General features: G+C 48.1%; 1 protein-coding gene across 3 annotated transcripts; it reads right to left on the bottom strand.

Moving 5' to 3' along the window:
* Positions 1-4,315: 4,315 nt before the first annotated feature.
* On the bottom strand, positions 4,316-22,820 carry LOC1269141 (ras association domain-containing protein 10). Of its 3 annotated transcripts, none has more exons than XM_061657748.1 (5): positions 22,694-22,820; positions 20,125-21,164; positions 7,377-8,016; positions 6,251-6,567; positions 4,316-6,159 (listed from the first exon to the last, which is right to left on the bottom strand). In XM_061657748.1, exons 3-5 carry the CDS (start codon positions 7,908-7,910, stop codon positions 5,109-5,111), a joined length of 1,902 nt encoding a protein of 633 aa, XP_061513732.1. In that variant the 5' UTR covers positions 7,911-8,016; positions 20,125-21,164; positions 22,694-22,820; the 3' UTR covers positions 4,316-5,108. The 3 variants fall into 3 exon arrangements, with proteins under 3 accessions (XP_061513732.1, XP_061513731.1, XP_061513733.1); XM_061657747.1 differs by having other exon boundaries at positions 22,742-22,802; XM_061657749.1 differs by having other exon boundaries at positions 22,701-22,794.
* Between the last annotated feature and the right edge of the window lie 1,348 nt (positions 22,821-24,168).

Genomic DNA, 24,168 nt, shown 5'->3' with positions numbered 1-24,168 from the left:
CAAACTTCTTGAAAAGCGTTGATTTTTTGTATTATTTAAAACAATCTTAAATTAAGCATTTACGGAGCTGTGTTCAACAGGTCAAATTGTGCTAACTTATTCAATTGCATACATTTGGGGGTCGACAGAATCAGTTTGTTTGAAATATTTCAACGCTCGCTTCAATTCACCACAATCATTTGAAATATTTGTGTTATCTGTTTAATGTTGCCAAATCCTCACACATCTTCAGCACAAAACATACACAGACACACATACGAGAGCAAATAAAAAGTTGCTATTTTTCTTTGGCTAATTCAAACCCATACAGACCACGTTCCTCATTTCAAAACGCGAAAATAACATACTCAAACACAAAGCAAAGCCCCTGCGCATGCAACAACCCGTTTGCCGTCCGCGTACTGAGCATGCTTCATTGGAAAGTTCCCCATTTTCCCACGCTAGTCGAAATTTAATAATTCATCTCGGGAACCACACAATTCTGCAGCTTGTTCGTCTCCATGCGGAATATCCGTACCGACCGCAGATAGGAAATTAAATCGCTAATGTTTGTTGTTTCTAGCATCACCCCGGGGACCTCAGGACCGCTGCCAAAGCAAACTTCGGACCGGGCGGCAACGTCATCATATTTTCGACGTATGCATAATTTCAAACTTCAACTCTGCGCCTCAGCTCACCCACTACTGACCTCTTCTGTCAACAGTGACGTTTGTCGAACAATCCACCAATCCACCTGACCCGACCAGTCATCCAAAACCGCGCCACGATTTCCACGCGAAAGCAGGATTGAAATGTTTGCACAAATGTGCTGAAAAACAAAAAAAAAGGAGGATTTGAAGCAAAAAGCGTTTTAGTTGGACACGGCGGAACAAAAAAATCTCATCTCACTCACGTTGCGGACGAGGAAAAAAAGATCCTTTAGAGAAGCGATAGAAAAGTAACTAACGGGATGGAAAAATCGAACGCACAAACGCGGACAGTGGACGAGAAAAACCGCCAGTAGTACAACGTCCCACAGTTGTCGAACAAGCGGACGGGCAAACTGCAACAAAGCAAAAAAAAAGGAAGAGGAAAAAACATTGAACATCACCCGCATACATCATCATCATCATAACTCATATCGGATTCACACCTCAATCCGCTTTTCCACGATTGGGTTTTACGGTTGCCCGTTCTGGACGACTCGTGTGTAGGTACACACAATTCGTCCAAATCCATCATCACACCATCAATGCGCGAAAGGGCCACCCGGAAAGAGTTGTGGAATTCATTATTTAAAACAAATTTTCGCAGGCACAAATTAATGTTAATCTTATACATAAACGTCAAAGCCCGTACCCTTGCCCCACTGGGCAATCGCGTACGCCTCCTCCACGGTTGCACCGCAATTGTTTCGGTGGTTGAAAGTGAAACAGAGAGAGCGAGAGAGAGAGAGAAAGGCGCACAACGGCAGCACACACAAAGCGATAACGCCTTCGGGAGGGCGAAAATGTTTGCCAGTGGGCCATGTTGCCAGCATACCCAGAAAGGGAGAAAGACAGAGAGAGAGAGGTTGAGTGAATTGTTCAACAGCCCAAAAACATTCCCAGATTCCAACACCGGCACAAGCGCAGCCCGGGGACCGGTCTTCTGGTCTTCTCTCATCGCCATTCACTCCTGCACCTTCACTCCTTCCTGGCAAACGGGCCAGTGTCGAATGATAATTTATTCAGTACCCATAACATGCATACATTGCCACCCGGTCACCCAGTACATTTCAAGGGGAGGATTTTCCCCTTGCCAAAGGTGTGCCGGAAAATGGGCAACTTTGCTTGAACGAGCTATGCTCGGGAAGCCGGCGCTGCAGGACAGGAAAGGAAAACAAGAACGTCACAAACCCTTTATTCGTATGTGTGTGTGTGTGTTGGTGTATGGGTGGGTTGCGCCACGCAAAGCGCGCACGATAGAACAACGCTTAATAGATGGAAAATGTGAACGAGATAAATGTTATTAATTTAGATTTGCATTCATAATCAACGGCGAATGTTCGGGACAGGCGAGACAGAAGCAGCAGCTGTGACAAAAAATCCACAACTCTTCGAGAAAAAAAAACGGCTCTACTGTGACCATTATATCCAATCGCGACTTGACGGGGGCTAACTCTGCGCTCCAAAATCTATTCATTTGTCTAAAGCGTTTCGTACGCTTTTGTGCGGGAAAAATGTCACTCCAAAGGGAAAGTTTTCCATCGCCGTTTGGATCCCTTAAGCGGTTAGAATGAATGAATTCTTTTTAGCCCAAACACCACCTGCAACTGGACAACCGTGCCAGCTTCATTCGGTGCGGAAAAGCATTGTCAATTTGCGTATGCACCTGACCAGCCAACCGGCCATTGTGGGTGAGGCAAAAGTACAAGAAGCCAATCAGATCAAAAATTTTAATCCGCTTAAGAAGCAACGACAGTCAAATGGGAATGAAATATAAATTAATATTTGGGGACAGAGTGTGGACCAGCAAGCACAGAAGCCTTGCGCTGGATGTGTAGTTGCGCTGTAGTAGGATTTATGTACCCGCTTCTGTGAAAAGGTGGTGTGCATTTCCAAAACTGGAATGTAATTTTACAGTCTGCTGACGCTACAGCAATGTTCAATTGATGCTAATTCGGGAAAAAGAGGAACGAGCCGAAGCACTTTAATTGCATAATTTTACATAAAACATTAGCCTCCGTCTCCATTACGTTGATTGACGGTTGAGCGAAATGTTAAGCGGTATTGCTTTACTTATTGTGAATATTCAACCTAATGTAAGAGAAACTACGGCTAAAAGGATCATCTTTAGCTTGAAAAACGCCTAAATGCATGCTATCTGTACAGTAAAATAAGCTTAACAGTGCTGTTAACCATTCCTAGTCGTCTCATAAGGACTGTAAAGGAAGTAACAAACCCATTCAGAAACCCTTTTAAAGCTTTGCTCAATGCCCCGAAAGCGCTTTAACGATCGATCAACTCAAATCTCGACAAACTCTTTGCTCAAAGCCTTCCCCTTTCCCCTAAGCCACCTCCCCAAAAAAGGGGTACAATTCAATGAAACTTGATGAGCAGCGCAACCATTTTCGGAAGACGCATCTTCATCGGCGTTGTTTGAACTGCAACAAAATCAAGAAGAGAAGGAAAAAACACTCACAATCAACCGCAAAATACTTACGAAAAGCACCCCAAAACGCTCGTTCGATCAACAGCACAGACACACGTCGACACGCGAGCGATGGGAACCAAAAACAATCCTCCAAAACAGCAGCAGCACCGGTTTGCAACCTCTCCAGCACTTTGCATTCTTGCAGTTGTTTGCGAAGGATTTGTGCAAACCCGAGAGGGCTGGTGGATTTTCCTTTCTATACTTGCTTTCCTCAGTATCGTACGCCCTTTGGTACGCCCTTTCTCCCAAGGTTCTTACCACTCGCTTGCCTTCATTGCGAAATGCGACTTGCGAAAGGATTTTCCATGGGGTTTTCCAGGGATTCTAGCTGAAAGCTTACCCCCTTTACCCACTCTCACTCCGCCTCAACCTTGCTCAAACCAAAAGAATCACATCCCATCGCCGCGATTGTCAATGCTAATCACGTACTTTTGCGGCATTTTTCTCAACTTTTATTTCATTTCTTGCGCGAAAAGAATTGTCGAAACATCGCTGAAGCGTCACTCCGCTCCTCCCACACCGGCTATCAACTAGCGTGATGTGTCTTTTATGTCGATTTTTCTGCTGAAGCTGAAGGGATTGCTCCGCCAAGCACCAATCGTCCGTAGCAACGTCTTCTTCACTCCATTCGTTCGCCCGCTAACGGGGGAAAGAAAGTTTACACCCTCCGTACCCTTCCCCACAGCGGGGATGTGATTACGGCTTCCGGATCAACTGTGCTGCAGCCCTTTTTTCCACTGACAGCACACCTCAACTCATTCGTTTTTAACAACGCGCCGAAGCCACACACACACAGGCAAAAGCTTTTATTTACCGTTTTCTGCGATTTAAACGATTTTTGTGTTTTAAGATTCTGAGCGAGAGCCAGTGCCGCTAAAACTTTTTCCACCGCGTGGTGTGATTTACATCGTAAATGTGTTTCGTTGCTGGATTGCTTCATTTTCAACAGATTTGTGAGCCACAGTGAATGCAAAAGGTTTAAATGGTTCCCCCCTAGGTCTATTGAACCGAAGAAAGTGAGATTTCGGCGACGACAAATTGAAATCACATGTAACGCATTGGCATGTAACGTACCAACAGTAGGCGCCTACATGTATGCAATTGATTAACGCGTGCAGGGTTAGTTTCGCGATACACATGGTTTGTAATGAAAAAAATATATCAGAAAATATAGCTTTATTTCATCGTTTTGCACTTCTATCAAACAAGCCGATCCGATTGAACCTAACATTTGTATAAATATGGTATTGAACGTGTTTATTTGGTTAAGTTATTCGCTTGCTGCTACCACTCCGATCGCTCCCATCCCTGCTCATCACACTTTCAAAGTGTGTTGGATCGCTCAATGGACGAGATGATTCCCATGCTTCATTTTTGCAACGTACACCCCATTAACATCTAGTCGTAACTAGTCGCCTACACTCACTACCTGCTCGTAAGTAAACAAACAATACAAACCCAACAAACAAACAAAAATGCTTTGAAATCTTACCATTTGACTAGCCAGCTTAGGGGTCTACTACCGCTGAGCTGGACGGTAGGAGCAAACGACACGGCATTGCGCCATGGAAAATAAACGCAAAGAACGCACAAACTCATTCGTCTAGTTTTCAACAAACAAAATACTGCTAACGCTAAACAATAATAACTCGCTTTGTGCCATGGATGGGAATGGTTTTGGGAATGCAAAAGGCTCCAGGAGGGGGGGGGGGACATACAAACGACACAACTTACTTATATACTTTAGTAGCATTCTTACTTGGTACGGGTTTGTAATTTGCGACTATGATGTGATGTGTTCTAACTCTTTTTTTTTTCTTCTTCAGCAAAGCGTTCTACCAACCTCCAAGGTCCTATCTACAGTGCGATGCCTATTCTTCGGTTTCGTTCGATTTGGTTGCGAAAATTGTGTTGCTTCTCCATTTTCCACCGCCTCACACCAGCGTTCCCATGTTGGCGAAGTCCTCCGTCAGCGCCTTCACCGTGCCCTGACCCTCGACGGAGGAAACGGCCGAATGGAACAGCTGCTTGGGGCACACCTTGTCATCGATGCTGGTGTTACAGTTCGTGCCCAGATTGTTGCTACACTGGATGAACTTGTTGATCTGATGGACGGAAATGGCGTCCGGCGGTACGGCCAGCCCGCTCATACCACCCACCGGAGCCGCCAGGGCTGGGCGCTGGAAGTTCCGGGGCAGTGTGCTACTCGCTATAACGATCTTGGCCGGTTCTCCTGGTCCAACCGGGATTGGAGCAGGTTTTGAAGGGATCTCCGCTATCGGGTAGAGGGGATAGTTGTGCTGCGGTTTCGTAGGACCGTACGGTACGTACGGTGGATGTGAAGGATGTGCCATTGCGTTCGGATGACCATCAACTTCACTCGGTCCTCGATCAACCCTCATTACGGGGGTGGGCTGCGAGAAGTCCATGATCACTTTGGCATCGGCCGCTTCCTGATGGTTAAGCTCTTCCGCAAGACTTCGGAGCAGTTCGTTCTTCTCCCGAAGCATCGCATCCGACTGGCGCAGGCTTTCGTCAATCAGCTGCAGCTCGTGCGTATCCTGATCGATGGAGGTGTTCAGCTTGGCCAGCGCTTCTTCCACCTGGATCTTTGCTTCGTCGGGCGGATCCTCAAGCTGATAGTGACGAACCTTCTGGTACAGCTTCACCGCCGACTCCTCCTCACGCTGGATCTGTTTGTTGAGCGAGACGATCTTTTCGAGCAGTTTGATCTGCTCCCGCACCGACGCTTCCCCGCCGCCCGATGCATTGTTGTCCGAGTCGTGCTCGGGGGCAAAATCCATCTCCGGCGAAGCCGTCGTCGTTGCCTCCGACGTAATACCGCTATCGATCGCGTTAGGATCGGTCTCGGTTGCCTCCGTCAGCCCCTTCAGGTACGTCTCCAGGAGATAGTTTTTGCCGTGCTCCCGCTCCCGCAGCCGGTGCCGCTCCTCCTCGATCATGTTGATCTGCATCTCGCGATCGCTGCAAAGGAGGAGAAGAAATTATGACTCATAACTCATCCTACTGATCCTGTCATCCTTTTTTTTCTTCTGCTGAGTCCTCCGCAACTTACCGCAGCTTCGACAGCTGCTGCTGGATGATGTCACCCTGCTCGAGGATCAGCTTCATCAGCCGCTCGATCGACGTTTTCGACGACTTTGGATGGATGGTCTGGCCGTGCGTCATCCAGGCGAAGGTCGACTTCTGGGCCCGGTGCCGCTTGCGACGCACTATTGCACTGTTGATACTGCCCGTAGGACTTCCGCGACCGCTGTCACGATCACGCTCGACCGTGCCGTGCGGTGTGCCGGTGGCCGTCGCTGTCGCTGCACCGCTGCTCGCCCCGCTCGCTCCATGGGAACCGTCCACGCGGCGCAGAATAAATTTCACCTGCGGCAATAGGGATTGTGAGGTGGAGAGAGAGAACGGTGAGTGAACGCATTAGGGTTCCGATTAGCGGTGGTAATGGTGGCTGTGCCATTTTGCCCAGCGTGAAAGGGGTTCCAGCAGCCGCCAGTGCCCTTGAGGTGTTCATCTAATGGAGCAGCTTGTCAATAAAATGGTTAACATTACGGATCAGTTTCTGCCTCTTCGTGGCATTTGAAGCAAAAAACGCTCCACTCCGGCCGTGTCCTCGATGATTATCAATGAGCATTCATGGACTACCATTTATGGCGCATATGACGCGCGAGGCTTTAAGACACCGAGAGCAGAGAGCTTTAATGGTTTTGTTGGGGGAACAGTTTGCAGCATCTAACAAGCGATCGGTTGTAAGGTTTATGGTAATACTGGGTGGTAAACACGAAGGATAATGAATTGATATGTGCTTTTGATTAACATTAAGCTCGGCGGTAAAGTCAAGTGTTTTAAAAATGAACATAAATTAGCGATCAGATCATCGTTGGGACTCATAAAATTTAACATTCTAAAAGTCTTTTGAAATTCAAAATCTATTTGCTGATTAAAATAGGCGAAAATAAAAATGAATCTGTGTTGGTGTCATCCATAAGCTACGTCATGCTAGCATTCAGACTCTTTGAATCGTCTTTGAGTGCAACAAAATGTAACTATGGACGCAATCCTTCTCCATAAATGACGTACAGGTTTGACCTGATCGTTACGTAATTTATGGATTCCATCGTAACCCTCTAGCGGCACCTATTGATACTGATTTTGACTCTACAGAAAAGGATTCTTACCTCCGGTTGCGCCTTTCCCCATGCCGTCCAGATTTGCCAAATCTTCGTCCCATTGTCCAGGACCTGCTCCACCTGTCGCCAACGCTCGGTAATGCAGTAGTCCTTCACGTCGGGGGACGCTGTCGCCGCGCCAGCGCCCTGCTCCTGCTGTACCAGCACCTCGATCAGATCGCCACAGGTAGTGTCGTCGGACACGCCCGATATCCACCGTTGCTCGCCCTTGATCCACACCGGTATCTCGTCCACCGAGAAGTCGCTCACCGTGCCAGACGAAGATTCGTTGCCCTCGCTGTGCACCGAGCCACTATCATCATCTTCGCTCTCGTTGCGCTCCTCCTCGGCAGCATCCTGTTTCGAACGGCGCGGTAAGCTTGCCGCCTGTCCGATCGGAGACGGTCGGGTGGGCTTATACCCACCGCCGCTGGTCGCCCAGTTCGAGGAGGAAGCGATCGCTGCCGTCGGATGCCGTGCTGCAGCCGTCCCGGCGAGCCCCTTGGGACGGTGATCCACCACGGCGACGCTGCTACCGTTCATGATTAAGCGATGCACTGCAACGACCACCCGGCGATCAGCATGATCCGCACTTGGCCCAACGCACGATCAAATCATCCGTATCCGTCCGTAGGCTCAACACTGGAAGCTGAAATAATGCGAATGAGGCGAGAAAAAAAAACAAGGAAAACAAGTTAAAGAAGCACTCCGAGTTACAAGCAGTCAAGACAAATTGATCAATTTCTACAACCAGTTGCAGTGGAGGGAAGATTATAGAGCCCGGGCCCGATACCCGAAAGACGATCCTCAATTCTCGATTTGCACAAAACGGTTACTCCGTCTGGTTTAAAGAGGAGGAAACGCAAAAAAAACACACCCCAAACCTAAACCCCCACAAACCAACAGAACCTAACGTGATGATAATTGGTGGCCTGGTTGGTAGAACGTCCACAACCGAACCTAAGATTATCGTCGGCCGCTTATGCAACAGGTGCACCTTCCGAAAAATGGTCCGCTTTTTTAAGCGGGTCAGCAACACGACCTCCCCTTACTTGTCCGGAGGGTGTCCGGTGCGGCCCAAGCACTCCCGGAGCGAACGTTAAAAAAGTGCATTTGCTTCTGCAATCGATCGCAGGAAATCGATTCTTTCACCTTTTGTGTATGCGGTGGACCATTCTCCTTTTTTTTTTTTGTTGCGCTGCGTTGAAGCCGGCGTTCGAAGCGTTTGCGTCAGCGGAAATTATGTTGCGTGCGTTGATTGTAATTTGCGGACCGTGCGAAGCGGGACGCAATATTATTAACCGCTTCCGAAACGGTGACCCAAAGATAAGGCTTCAAAAACCTCCTGTTGTGGCCTGGAAGCGTAACGATTAAAAGAAAAAGGTGAGACCTCTGATACAGCTCTATAAGACAGTGTGACAGTGTCGTTTTTCGAGCAGGTTTTTGGGGAGCGTTAGACGTTCACTTTCGGGGCAGACCTTCGTCCAAAATGTCACGCACAGAAAGGCTAGTCACCTAGATTTTGGTAAGATGAGCGTTAAGCAATCAAATATCTTCCGAAATGAATGGAGAATTGCGGTGGATTTGGATTTTAGAGCTCTTCCAACAAATCCTCTATCAAACATTCATTTGGCATTTCATGGGTTTTTTTTATCTCTGAAGACATTCCAAGAATAATGGTACGACCTTGATAGAGTAACAGCTATTAAAGCACAATTAGCATCCATTCTTCGCTCTAATGGAACGAGACGGAATTCTTGTTACATTTCTTAGGCATTAGAATTGCTCAATTGCACTGCAATAACAGCAACGAACGCTCGTAAAGGTCTCCCGAAAGCCACCACAAACCACCACCGGCAGTACACCTGATCCGGTAATTGGAATAATCTTGCCATCATACATCCTGCTGCCACCCGGCACCTACTTCGTCCCTATGTACCGGAGCGCTCATATTCATTTGAATGCCAAACCCTGCCGTTTCAGGACCGTTGGAAATGATCTACATCCGCGAGCGAACACCGCCGACCGCCGAGGACCAGTCGGTCACGACTTCTTCTTTCCCGACCTGGCTGGCAGTGTAGAACCTTAAACGACCGCGGAAAGAATGGATGCAGCTGCTGCTGTTGCTGTTTGAGAAAAGGGAGCAGTTCCCAGGCAGTTTAATTGCTCGTACTTCGGGCTGGTACACACGATGAGTACATGGCCATTGTACGGTTTGACGTGCGGCGGTGCGTGTTCGCGGTGCAAGCAGGTCAGCCGAGCTCCTCAAACACGGGCGGCCCTTCGGTACCGTTTGCTACCGGTGGTGTTGTGTACGTTCAACCCCGAGCCTCGCCTCGGAAGCCCTGGTTGTTGTGAAGTGTCGAGTGTCGAGTGTCTAAGCGTGAGATCTTCCTCTTCGACAAGTCTCTTCGGCCCGGTCGACACTTGACGCCTACCGACCTCGTTCGAGCTGCGGCCACAATCGATCGTGCTGTGGTGTGAGGAGAGATCTTCAGCCCGAAAAAAGAAAAACACGTCTCCCATACGCACACACACACAATAGACGACGCATCTTGGCATTCGAAAATGCGCCATCCTCTCAAAAGCGAAGGTGTCTTAATTATGTCACGGACAGGGGTGTACCAACGCGAGACAGCGGCCACACGACACACGCCCGATAGCCATATCGCTTAGCGTTCAATTTGAATATATGAATACTAATTATGATTCTACAGGCCCTCTACTCCTCCCATCCAACCCAAGTCACCGAGGGATAGGCGGAGTAGTTCCTTAAGACAACGACCAGTACAACAAGCGCAGAGAGATATGATTTGTGATCTGCTGGTTGAGCTGGTGGGTTGGTTTTTTTGTTCACCACTAACTCCGCTTCGGGCACGGCTCGTGATCTACTCAATCGATCTTGTCCGCGCCTTTTTGCAAAAAAAGCACTCTCTGTCTCTTGGAAACCGCTTCGCCACGGGCCACGTGGCGGAGTCTGGATCGTGAAACACTTGCCATGTGCTCCCTCCCCGTACAAACGACTCCTATTACCACCACCGCAAGCCCGGAGAGTGGGGTAAACCGATCGATCAAACCCGCTCGTATATGGGATTCGTTAGGCACTGGTTAGGCTGGCGTTATTCCACACGACTCGCAAAACACCCAAACGGCCAAAAGGCAAATGTTTGTTGCAAAAATCAAAACGGTGTTACCCAAGAAGACCTTTTGGGGCAAACGCATCGCGAAGCGGATGGGACCCGTCGTGGCGCCACACAAAACCGCCACCGCCGTGGCACACTAAATGATATTTTTGCCGCACCGTTGTGGAAGGAAGGCAAATAATTGGAACCGGAGCCGAGACCATTCAATTACCTTATTACAGGACCCGGTTTTGATGGGACCTCCCCGACCTTTTGAGAAGGCGGACAGGACGGAGGTTTGCTGTTGCAAAGGGTACACTGCGCTCTATTCACTTCGAGGCGAGTCTCAAGAGGAGGGTTTGTTTTCGGCACAGTGAAGCATCATAACTAAAACGCACCGACTCGAGTCGCTCGAGCAGCGGAACGTCAGCAAATCGGAGCCAAAGAACCTTGGCCTATGGAGAGGGCCTGACGGGCCTCTCATATTCACATCACACCTTTCTCGTTAGGCAAACGTGTCGTAAGCGTAAGCAGTAAATAAACGACTCAAAACCCGCTACACCATTTCGCAAACATTAATGACTCATATAAAAAACCGACGAAAAAACAGTAACCTTACACAGCCATCACCAAACAGAACGATCGCGTTACATTCTCTCCCCGGTTGCGCTGAGCGAGAACAGAAAAGTAAACGAAAACAAACCATCCATGACCGGGGTATGGAGCATGTTCCTCTTTAGCCAGCTTTAAGCTGCTTGTAGAACAGTGGTTTGCTTCGCCCAAACATTGTTTCACGTTTCACGTTGATCCATGGGTGACAGTAAATAAGCGAACCAGCTCGAGGAACTCACCGTGAACGACGTTCGTTGAGAATGTTTTTTTTTTTTTGCTTTTACTCCCCTGTGCTGCAGTACAGTAGCATGAGAAATTCACACTGAACTCATCGGCCGAAAAATCGTGATGTGATTTCATTATTCAAACCCACACATGCTCCCGCCAACTCCTTCGCGGGAAGGCACTGCAACGCTCTCACAAGAATGTCGCGACTTCGTACCGACTGACTGGGAGCTTCACTGAATGGGTTTGCAACGCGATGCGTCTGCCATTGCTTTTGCGTTTTGGCGCGAGGGCAAACACAAACCAAGCCGTTGCCAAGGTTCATATTTTCGCTGCTCCAAAGCGCGCGAGCTACTTCCCAGCTTTCCAGGCAGCGGCACGCGAATGCAGAACCATCGCTGTTGGAGCTTGATAAGTATGCGCACGCCGTTACCGATCAAAAGCAAATTGATTGATTGTCATCACGTCCCCGTGCACGAATGCCCCGTGCACACAACCGTTCGTCCCACCGGGAGGTTCTTCTGTGTGCAATGGAAGGCGTTCTAAAACGGAGAGCTCTGTGAAGCATCGGTTATGCTGGATTTTGTTTTAAAAGCAAACAACCAGTGCCTCACTGCATCGAAACGAACATCTGGAAGGTTTGCAACACCTTTCCGGCGGTGTAGGCATTCCGGTGGCATTCAATCCTGGGGCCTGAAGTGAATAAACGACGGTCGCCGGTAAGTCGTTGCAAGGTTTCACACAGCAACAGCGCATTCATATCGCATATTGTCTCCGGCCTGCCGCCAGGAAGTAACAGCCGTTTAGCAATATCCTCTACGCTCTGCAGACTTCCTGTCGTTTTGTACGATGAAATGGAAAGGAAGCAGAGTTGTGTATAACTTCCGAATCTTGGTTAACAGATTGTAACTTTTGGAATTGCAGCTCAACGGCTGTTCATGATGTATTCTCTTCAATGTCTTTGGTGTCATGTTAGCTTTCATGTACCCTTGTCCAAGCGCAAATATGATTGAAAATTATACCTCTCGGTGCAACTGATCTTCAAAGAATACCTATAAAAGCTTCCAATTTTTTACCACTGTTTAGTCAAATCCGAATTTTGATTCGATATCGCATTTACTCGCCTTACAACCTTCAAGCAACCCTAAGTAAATTAAATCGTCGGCAAGCAACGAATAAGCAAAAAATCTCCAAAGTTCTAACTACCCCTCCCAATGTTTCTTCACACTTTCTGTACTCAAACACACCGACACACATGTGTAGTGGCAGTTTTTCGAGGCTTGTTCCCCTTGGCATCTTGATTTTAGGTTCGAGAGTGCTCGTGTATCCTTCAGCCCGTGCCTGTGCCTCTTTCTACAATCACCTACCTACAAAGCCTGAACAGAGGAGACACAGGTGGTCCTTGAAATTTGAATACACGTCCCTCCAACTTCCACCGCACCGTGAAATCCACCGTGATTTTGACAGCTTCAAGCACAGAGATTATGGCACCTCCGCGAACCCCCGACTCCAAAATGGATTGACACTTCATTTCGGCATTTGGAAGCATTCGGCAGCCTGATGACCTTACAAAACCAGCGCCAACCAGAAGCGAAGGAGGGCTGCTATTGAAATTTGGGCAATGGCGCTTAGGGAAATCGAACACATCGATAGAATCATTTCATACATCCTGTTGAGCTGTATGTGTGCGTGTGTGTGTGTGAGTGTGTGTATGTGCTTATTTTTGTAAGCAATTTAAAGTCTGCTCCAAAAACACCTCAAGGACACGCACTCAATGCTGAATGGGAATGTAATGAGCGTTGAGTGCGATTAGTGCAAAATTGCTGCCTCATTGAATGTCTTGCGAAGGCTCACCAACATACACACAGAAACACAATCTATCCGGTGGCAATGCTTTAACCGGCTATCTGCTAATACAAGCTAATGCTGCTAAACGGTTGATAACTTCGAGCCGATCTAAACGCACCGCTAATCACCGCCACTCGTGCGCGTTCGTTTGCAAGTCGACTGTCGGCCCGACAGTGCTGCGTAATCCCTTTGCTCAGCTGGATTGCGTGATGCTTTCAGAGATCTTTTTCTTTCCCTCTTTATTGATTCCACTCTGTCTTCCATCCTGTCTACATCTTGCTCCACACCACACGCTAATAGATTTTTGCTAACCGATTTGGCCGATACGCGTTCCACGCGAGAGAACGCTCTGAGCTGGCCGCACGCCGTACCGCTTCGCTACACCTGACAGACTTTCGGCTGCTGGCAAAAGGGATAGAACACAACCATAGCCTTCGAATCGGCACGGATATTGCAAAACGCGACCGTGGACAAACAAGAAAACAATCATCAATCCGCCGTACTTACGCCGGGTAAATATAGAAACAAAACGATTGAAGCGATGGCAGGTGCCCGAGGTTAAGCATCAGTGTATTAATTTCAATAATTTCCCAAAAAAACAACTGTAAGAAAACAAGACAAGGGGAGAAGGGGTAATTGAAAAACAACAAATTTCGAGTAAGCAGCAGAATTAATTACTTCAAAAGCTCCGGCTAGAGCGGTTTCTTCGTACGTTGACAAACGGGCAGTGGTTTTAATGTGCAAAACAGCTCCTCCAAAAAGGCGGAGAGAGAGAGTCTCTGAGTGGAAGTTAAACAAATCTACACAACGAATATACATGATGTCCAAACAGTGTTGAGTCTGTGCGTTGCGCCTGACGGATCACGAGCATTCAAACGGTGAAAGACTCTGCTGTTCAATGCTCTCCCGAAAGCTTCCTCGAGCCACTTCTGCGGGATGATAGCGGGAACAGCTCAGCAGGACGGGCAGCAAAGCCTGGACCTGTTAATTTCGTTCCAGATTGGAACAGTCATCAGAGCGTTACTAATGAAACCAAAAAGTCTCTAACGTGTGCTCTAGTAATCGCATGGCTATTCGTTTCTTCGGTTGGAGGTTTTCGGGTTTGCGCAAGCAACGACTAATCCTGCTTAGAAGAACGGCTACTTCGCCGTGGTTTGTGCACAACACAACATTCATATCGTACGCGTGTGTCTCGAGCCCGCTCAAGCCTGCCTCAAACACTGCTGCTACATACATATTCATACGCCGAGGCAGATGTTATCATACGGCGACCCCGAACAGGGCAACCCGAGCGATATTAGCGCTAGACATTGCCAGCTGTTGTGCTGTCTTCACACATTTCGTCGATTTTTTTTTCATCGATTCTAATTAGGTTTGCTGGACGATATTCGACCAGTTGTGTTTCGGCAAGAATAGCTAATTTTAAAAAGTTTGTATACATTTGTAATCGCTCATACTGGCAGGTTCCATAAAGCATTTCGCCCAAGAAAGCGAACGCCCTCATTGCGAAACTCTTGTTTTTTGCGGCCACACTGGCCACAGACACACAATAACGCCATGGTAGCAGAAGTAGTGGCACAAGTTTATGCTTTTATTTTCTGCTCACTGATCACGCACCACCGTAAACTGCCGGGGATCGCGCTGTTTCACTGATTTAATATTTTTCAACCGTAGGTATCTCGGACCCGTCCCGTACGTGAGCAGATCGCTATCTGCAGGGCCGTAACGATCCGCAAGTGTGGCCGGTAGCCACGTAGACGTTCACCCTTAACCATCGGTTGTCTTGCCGAGCAAGCCTAAAACCTAATAAAGTCACCCAAGGGGGGAAACTCTCTTCCAACGCGAGAGCCTACGTTGCTCAATCTACGCCGTTGCGCTTCGCTGAAGGGGAAAGAAACAAAGGCTTTCCGTGAACTACCGGTACATTGGTTTGCCGCAACTGCAAAGCGCCGGGCGCACCCACCAGGTGAAAGAGGGAGCCCCGGTTTTGTTGTAGTAAAACCGGCTACACCGGCCACACGGGGGTCACAAGTTCGTTCGTTTCGGTGTAATTGCTACCACGTCGTTCGCTATGACAAGTGTGCTTGTTCGGAACTTGTCTGGTTTGGAATATTTGTCCCAGTTTGCTATTAAAAGCAAAAAAAGCCGAACAATCAAGACAGTGAAGTAGCCGACGAAGCTCATTAGCCTGTAACCCTAACCTGTCTCGAGGACACCGAGATAGACAGAGAGAGAGAGCGAGCAAGGTGTGGTATGTCTAACGGACCTCTAATTGCCTTGTTTGAGAGGGTCTTGGCTATCATCACGATAAAAGAGTCAAGGCTACACTGTCTTGGCAACATATCAGCAGGGTTACACTGCTTCATAACTCATGCCTGATATGTCAATCGGTAGCAATTAGGCAATATATCCGGGTGAGTGCGAGTGCCGTTTATCCTCAAACCAGTCGTTTGTGGCGTTGAGAAAGCGTCTCCTATATGAAAAACTACTCATGTACGCAAACAGGTAAATAAACTATAGCATTATCTAACGCACTCGATTCCAGCTTGAACTCGAGTCTCCTTGGCTGTCTCGCACGCGTATAATTAATTCATTTAGAGCAATAAAACATTGAATTAGCCTGCAATTATCCTGCCGCCCGCCCATGCCCCGTCTGTGCCCTTCGATGTAAATGCTCAGTGTCGCGATCTCAGTGGCTCGAGTTCGATTAAAAATGGGTGCCGCATAATGTCAACCGCAACCGCAGCACAACGCTTCAAGATGCCAACGCGTACGGCCATACGCTGCTGCATTAATCAGGCGAACAGCGTGTCCCCGCCATACCAAAGGACAAAGCACCAAGCAACTGGCGTTGCAGTTTGCACTTTCATAAATCACAATTATTAATCCTCGGCGGGGTTCGTCGCTACCCGTGCGACCCAGCGTGCGAAGGCGTCAGCCCGTACGCGTGAGCCGCCTAGACAATAGAACGCCCAAATTCCACGAAACTTCGCAACCGCCATCAGATGGTGCTGATTGGCGTGTATGTTTGTGTGTGTGTGTGTGTGTAAATTTGAAAAATGGCGCCTCAAACTATCAAACATGGGAGCAGAGGCGTATCGAACCATTTACGAATGGTTCGATATTGTTTGGGTTTTTAGTTTGCTTTTTTATATTGTTTTTTTCTTCGACGGATATCCGCCTCCCAAACAATCTGTTCTGGCACTGTTGTGTGTGTCTGTGTGTGGTGAAGCTTTATCAGCACTTATTATTCGAGCGGAAATTCTGGAGCTAGCTAACGGGAAAATGGTGAAGAATGGTTACCCTTCCCGCCAGCAGAGAAATGATATGCAGAACCGTACCGTTCCAGCAGAAAGAACGCGCTCACGGTTTGGTGGCTCACGGGTGTGTGGTGATCACAAGGCAGCCGAGCAGAACGGAGAAACGAACTATTGTACTGTCTTGTTTTCCTTCTTGTCAGGCTTAACAACTGAGTGGAAAGAGGGCTGGTGACTCAAGCAATCAAGAGCTGATTAAAAACAAAAGGGGAATGACTTGCAGCAAAAGGTTTCGGGTTTTATGGTGACAAGTGGAATTAACCTTGCTTTGCATAATATTGCCAAATAAACTGACTCTAAACGAGCGTATTTCAGGAGTAATTTAAGCGATCGTGAACTCATAGCGGAGCTCTCATTGAGGCACACCTCAGTAATCTTTTCTTCGACTCTTACATCGATCATCACGCAACCTTCTCCCAAGCGATCGTTAAACGCTCAGCGCAAAAGATACCTTAAAAGGCACACGGTATCGATAGCTGTCGATACCTTTCCAAACACGATTACTGCACCAGCACAAACACAGAAAACAACAACTCTCCAAAAGAAGCGGTTATCGAAATTTATCGACCAAAAAGTCGTACGGTGATGATAGTAATGGTTTGCCGTTTGACCTCTACCAGTCTACCGAAGGCGCTTCACCAAAGGGAAAACACTTTTACACACTGACACGGGGGCCCATCAGAAGTGCAACAAAGTAAAAGAAAACGAAACAAGCGAAACAGACCAAACACCAGCACAACAAAAAAACAACACAACAACGTGTGCCGTATGGCGGAACTAGGCCATATCATAATGGTGGTAATGAAATCGTAATTTAGACAAACCGTTTTTTTTCTCGGTCTGCATTTTCGCCCGCGAGTGTCTTTCTGCATTCAGAAATACCACCGTTTCCTTTCCTTTTGCCAAAAAATCCTCTCGAGGTGTGTGAGCGGAGCGTTTTCTTTTTAAATTTCGGTTTTCCCTCCCGCAAGCAAGCGTACGCGTGTGGCCATCCGTGCAATGATGGTTCATTCCGTATCACGCATCCGCCCCAAAACCCGAAACCTTTCACGACAGAGCGAGAGAGAGTAAGAGAGAGAAAGAGAGAAAGATATGATGTGGAAGGGAGGGATGAATCATGCCCCATCCGCTTGTTTCCGTGCGCGGAGAGGGTCAAAGAAAGTTGAACATGCAAAGTATGGCTCTTTTTTTCCTTGCTTGCTGTTGTTTCGCGCTATAGATCATCATCCACACGCTGGACACACGCAGACACGCAGCCAGAGGGAGGAGAAAGAAATTTGCTGTGCAAAAGTTAAAAAAACCCGAACACAACATAACCCGGGCATCAATCTTCATCTTGTGCTTACGAGGTCACAAGGCCACGGAATCACGTTTATCACTCGCACAGGACTTCAGTACCGTTTTTTGTGTATGTATATCTGTGTAGATCTTTGCAAACGGCTCATTTTCTGTCCAAGTCCCTCCAGGGGAGAGAGAGAGAGTGCAGCGTTGGCGGCTTTTTTGCAACAAAAAAAGGGAAATGAAGTTCTTTGCGATAAACGGTGAAAACAGTAGGTAGAACGATGGAGAAAGGAGCTGACTGGGGGAAAGGGGGGGGGGAGGGAGAAGCGGTATGAAAAATGGCTCCATAATCATTAAACACCTGCACGGGGGCACCAGGCGGTACCGAGTGGCCCTATCATCAGGCACGCCGAGAACGAGATCACGCCACCGCGATCGATTGGCACTGGCGGAAACGATCCCTTTTCACCCGAGCCCAAAGCCAAGCCCATTATTTGCATGCATTAAACCACACGGACACAGCGGCGTGTCCCTCCTGTGTCAGCGGCTTCCGTGCTGCCGCTTGATCGATATCGAGATCGAACGAGTCTGAACGAAAGATTGCAATCGCGGTGTCGAAAGCGACGAACCCCCGAGTTAGTGTGTAGCAAGCATCCCACGATTAGTAGCATGCTTTGACAATCTCGATCCACGAAACACGGAGCGCGTAATCGCATCCGATTGATCATCGCACCCTCCTATGCGCGTTCTATCTCCCTCGGCCAGAGCCCCGCGCGTCATCCGCAAGGTATCAATTATGTTTGCACCTGTTTGTCGCACGCTCGTCTTTGCACTTTGCGTGTGCGTATAACACATTCACACTTCTTGCCAAGCACGGGTTTTCCTTGCGGCCAAACCAAATGCTCTCTCGGTTGCGCTCGCTCTCCCTCTCTGTGGGGCAATATTTCATACTGGAATCGAACCACTGCCCGCGAGCGTCGTTGTACTACGAAACACACATGTGGTTGCCCCCTTTTTTTGCTTTCCTTGTCGTCTTCTGCTTGCTGCCACTAAACCTCGGCTTAGGGCGCAGCGGTAACACAGTGTGTCAAAGCCTTCTGGCGCGAACACGTGTGTGTGTGTGTGTGTGTGTGTGTGTGTGTGTGTGTTTTCCCTTTCCCTTTCGGTGGTTTGCCAGCGGGCGGTGGAAGAGTGTGTTACGCCAGATCCCGCCACCTGGGTGCGCCGCGTACGAGACCCCTGCTTTGCGCAATCGTTCGCATCCAATTCCTTCGGGCTTGCGCTTGCGTATTCGTATTCGCGCTGGTCGCAAACCCGATTTATGGGCTCAATTTTTTTGTTTGTCGTTTCAATTTGTGTTGTTTTCATGTATGTTGGACATGTTGGTTGATAGTTGTTTTTTGTCTCCAGCTTGTCACTAGACCTTAGTACACACATCATCATGTGTGTTTATGTGCTTTTTTATTTATTTATTCATTGCAATATTGGTGCAGGGGATTTGTGACGCACGCTTCGATGAAAACGCCTGACACTCTTTGCCTAAGAAATTGTACTCGTAAAAGTCAATCAGGTAAGAATTTTTCAAAAAGTTTGTATGCTTTCCTAATGCTATTTTGACGCAGATCAGAACAGATTTGACACAAAAATATCTTATAAATTGAGAACAACTAAAAACAATATTCGATATTTTCAGCAAAGCCCTGTACAATGATCCCCACGGCAAGGGAATGTTAACCAACCCCCCGCTCCCAGTCAGTATTGCCGATATCGATTTGTGTTTTACCACATTCCTGCCTCCTTTTACGCATCGACACAAGTTCAGTTTCAGTTTCATTCAGACCGCTGTCCTTCGAACCGGTCCCGGGATTATTACGAATTCGTAATTCCCGGGCTAGGCTCTGCTTCTTCGCTATTGCTTTGTACGCACACGCCTAATGGAGTGGCCAGTTTTCCCCCGCCAGTGCGAGCGCGCGCGCGCGTGCACCGGTTTTCACCACATTGCTACTTTCCACCCATTCCCAACCCACAGTCACACCGACCGTGGTACACGCATAAATATCAGAATCAATTAACTAAAGAGCGATCGATTCGATGCGAGTTTCGACTGTGTGCATGATCGAATTCATAAGCACAGACACGTTCACAGCACATTGGCGAAACGAAATGCATTGTGGACCATTTTAAATACTCAAAAAAGCATAACGAGCGGCTAGCAAAGCTGAATGAACAAAAAAAAAGTCCATGACTTCATTTTGGGCGGTGTGAAAGTTGACTAATTTTTTGCTTCAGCTTTTCCAGATTTTGTTTTGCTTCTTCTTCATCGTCCGGTTAAGATTTCTGTGTGGTGTTTACCTTTGTTAGTTTTGCTTTTTTTTCGGTCTCTTTCTCTCGCCGGCTAGACTTTTTGCTCCTTTCCTTCTCGGCTCGACAGCCACTGCCAGGGGATGGTTAATTTATGAGCAGCTTCTACCGCACCGGTACGCTAATGATGATGCGCGAGCGCGCGCGAGGAAGTGTGAAGGTTTGGATCACTTTCCGAGAAACGGCAGCCGGACAAAACAGCATCCAACAGCGCACCGACCAAAAACAAAAAAAAACGCTTAAACTCTCCAAATTATGTCTTCGATCGCACACAGCATCGGAATTGGACACACTCAGGCACCGAACAAAAAAAAAAAGCGAAGCCTCACTCACTCGGTACACTTTCACATACGAAGGCACTGGCTTAATCCCATCGGTTATGTTTGCGGAACCTCTTAAACCAAGAAAACAACAACAGCAGCACACGTTAAAACACACCGACACGGAGCATCACCGTACCGAAACTGTGCGCGCGATGATTGATGACGTCGAGGTCGCAGAATCGAAGCACCAAACACGAAGCGGTGGCCGAGGTGGCAATAATGATGATGAGGCGAAATTTTTTAATTACTTAATTCCCATAAGTCACGGAAGTGTCCGTTCAGAATGAGGCGATACGGTGCGAAGGCGACCCTCGCCCCAAAAACTACACGTCACACAACAACAACCGGTCGGTGCGTATAAATTAAAGCACCCGCACACTTTGTGTTTTTTGCTTCTTCACGTTATTGCTGCTGCTGGCACTTACACTCGTCTGCGTAAATTTCTCGTTAAGCACGAACAGTGCGTGCCTCGCTCTTGGGAGGCATTGAAGTTACTTGTAATAGTGAAGAAAAAATTACACCGCTGATGAGGATGATGATGATGATATCACTAGACAAGGCATGAACGAGGAAAGTATGAGCTTTCCTCCACCCTTTCGCTGTGTTTTATTGCACTCTTCAAATACACTGTTACAGCACACTGACCACAACACTTTGCCGTTGTAGGTTCGTCGCCTGGGACGTACTTTACAAATCACTTGACGCACGCTGCAGAAGAAACACACACACATACATAAGCACACGCAGAGAGAAGGTATAAGAGAAAGAAGCACTAATTTTTATTATTTTTAGCTTTTACCCGCACCGTAAGAAGGAAAAGCTTTCGTGTTCTGCTTCATCACACTGATTGCTTTTCCCTTTTTCCTAAATTCCATTTTATACAGCTTCGTGACACAGTTTTTTTCTTCGCCCTTCACAACACAGCACCGTCCAGCAAAAGGTGAGCAGATTCCCTACGGATGGACAACTACAAAGCTCTTGTTTTTTTCCCGCACTCCCAACATTCAATGGGCAATTACGTTCGGTGTGACTGCAAGCGATCTATTTATTTTTCATCACTTTCCACACATTTCCCGATAGCATCATAAATTCATCCCTCAGCTGGCGGGCTGCTTTTACCTTCGAGGGAGTTCCCAAATGTATTTTAACCGCTGTCTTCTGTTCCGGTCAAGTTCGCAGTGCGGAAAAGGGGTTAAATTACCCGTCCAATGACACTGGGCCATTCTCTAATGGACGTCTTCCGTCAAAGGGCGATTGTTTTCACGTCAACAGCGTGCGCGCACAGGTAGATCCGATCTACCGTACAGAGTGCCAACACTTCCGACAGGCCAAACGGGGATCGCTTCCGACACGCGCACGCCATTCACCTACGCAACCGAGCACCGAGGTGGCGTAAAAGGCTGGGCACGGTCCCACAAATGGCGTCGCCTTCGATGGAGGTGCCGGAGACGATCGTCGTTTTCACACCGTTAAATTTGAATAATACCCTCCCTCGATTGCGCGGCACCGAAACTTGAGAGAGACTGAAACTAGAAACGGCCCACTATGGCCATTCCAACCAAACCAAAAAAAATTATTAAGATGCTCAAGCAAGCACAAAAACGCCAAACAGGAATGAAAGACAGAGAAGAAAACAATAACAGACTGAGCAAACAAGATCTTGAACGGTTCGCCGGGACGGGAGATCTTCTCGCTAGGTTGAAAAAATTCGTTCGCTCCCCTCGACGGGCGAAATTTGTTCCGTATTTTTCATGGGCGCATTAGAAGCTCGTCTAAGCCAAACTCGTACGTACAATAAACCACTCGCGACTGAATGCCAGAACGATCGTTTGGCTTAAACGCTTCTGCTGTTGTCGTTCTTTTCTTCCTTCAAAACACTCGGCTCAGTTTTCAGTTTCCTTCCCTGCCAGCGCGGTTTCCAAACACTTCCAAACGCCTTACGCCTTACAAAGTCACTTTCAACGAACTTCACCTTCGCTCGCACCAGTGCCCGCAGTGCCTCGTGGCGCGTCGTGGAATTGTTCACCGTTCCCTTCGACAAACAGCCCAAGCTCGATGAATCACACTCGAGTACGGCGAGCTCTTCAAAGCCCAAATGGTTACAAATTCTTGCTGACTCTGCCACGGCGCGCTGCTCGTTCGTTGAAACAGGTGTTCTTCACGGGTAATGGGGTTTAGAAACAACGCACAGGACAACAACACAAAAGGCACGCACACACACAAACAGGAAAACATACAACAAACCAATAGCCAAACGGCATCACAAATAAACGACTGCACTGTACCACGACGGAACGTAAGAATACAACGCACGACAAAGCGACGAACCCAGCGTCCGATGCGCACCAGCGTAAACCCTTCATTGATCGTACGCGCGTTGGCGCGGTTTCGACGGACTCCAGTGCGCCAGCTGTGAGCTACCTGGCACTCACTCTCACGAAACTCGAACCTGGAAGCTCAGCCCGCTCAACCGTGTCTGTCTGCGCTCTCTGCTGCTGCGGTTGCCTGCGTTAAAGAGCTCTGCTCTTGACCGTGTGCGGCTGCATTTGTGGGATAATTTATGCCGTAGCCGTATCTCAACACTCTCGCAAATGCCTTTACCGGGGAGCCCTTTTTAAGCCGTCTCGAGCAGCAGGGCGATGGCGTAGGGGGAAAAGGGTGCAAAGAAACTAAACAAAAAAAAATACGTTAGACATTAGATTGCATATTAACATTTGCTCGTGGTAGATAAGTATTGTAACGCAACCGAAAGGGGCTTTTAAATGCTTGACCGCATTCGACCGAAGGTGGTAGGGGGGGATAAGAAACGTTAAGATCGACGCAGTAGGAGCGTTCGCTTCTTACGATTAATCAAAGATAAGATAGCCCAGCTGCATTCGGCGTGCTTTAAGTACGCGCTTTTTGTCTCTCTATGAAGGGATTTTTGCATTTATGCAATGATCATATTAAGCTTATCTTACTCGCTGTACTAATAAAAGCGTATCCCTTCAATCACGCTCAAGTGAAAGCATCTAATTCGCTCCCTTTCAGCTCAACTCAGTCCCTTCAATCAATCAATCATCTTTGCTTCTTTCTGCGATGACGCCGAAGTGACGAAAAGCGAACGATGCGCATCACCGGCCCCAAAAACGGCCTCGCATCGATCGGCGTTAATCAATCCACCGCAACGAGCTGCGGCCGGGTGTCAACGCAAGCTGCGCGTTTCTGCAAAACCCCATTCAACCTGTGCCCCAAAGAAAGGGGGGAAAGGGATAGATGGTTTAATCGAACCAAAACAAAACAGAAAGCAAAAAAGCGAAAGAATCAACTCAATCCATCGCGTGCATCGAAATTCCATTAGTGTCGCCAAATCAGGGTCGCGTCGGTTTCGGGCTGAAATGGGTGGCGTGAACGAAAGTGTGCCTGCGATGATGATGCTGCCCATTCCCTTCTTTTCGGGGAGCGCCGTGCACACTGAAATTGAGTTCGGAGGAAATAAAACGCGACAAATCTAATTTACCGACGCCTCATCTTCGATTGGGTCACGCTCCGGATGGATGGCCAACCTGAACTGCTCGAAGTGGTTTTTCGGGACCAGGCACCAGACTTTCGAGTGCCGGCGCTGTGAGCATGTGCACAGTGAGCGGATGCAGCGCGTGAGGGTGGTCGAGTAAAATCGGGCCACCACCATCATCACCGCAACAAACTAGCAGCCATTGCGAACGACGCATGC

Source organism: Anopheles gambiae, chromosome 3, assembly GCF_943734735.2.
Source record: "Anopheles gambiae chromosome 3, idAnoGambNW_F1_1, whole genome shotgun sequence".
NCBI lineage: Eukaryota > Metazoa > Arthropoda > Insecta > Diptera > Culicidae > Anopheles > Anopheles gambiae.
The sequence above is the reverse complement of the archived record's forward strand: the minus strand, read 5'-3'. Positions and strand labels throughout refer to the sequence as shown.

Coding starts and splice junctions, on each gene's coding strand:
- LOC1269141 (XM_061657748.1), bottom strand. CDS start 7,910: ATGAACGGTAGCAGCGTCGCCGTGGTGGATCACCGTCCCAAGGGGCTC. Junction 6,568..7,376: donor GGGGAAAGGCGCAACCGGAG/GTAAGAATCCTT, acceptor CTATTGCCGCAG/GTGAAATTTATTCTGCGCCG. Junction 6,160..6,250: donor CAGCAGCTGTCGAAGCTGCG/GTAAGTTGCGGA, acceptor CCTCCTTTGCAG/CGATCGCGAGATGCAGATCA.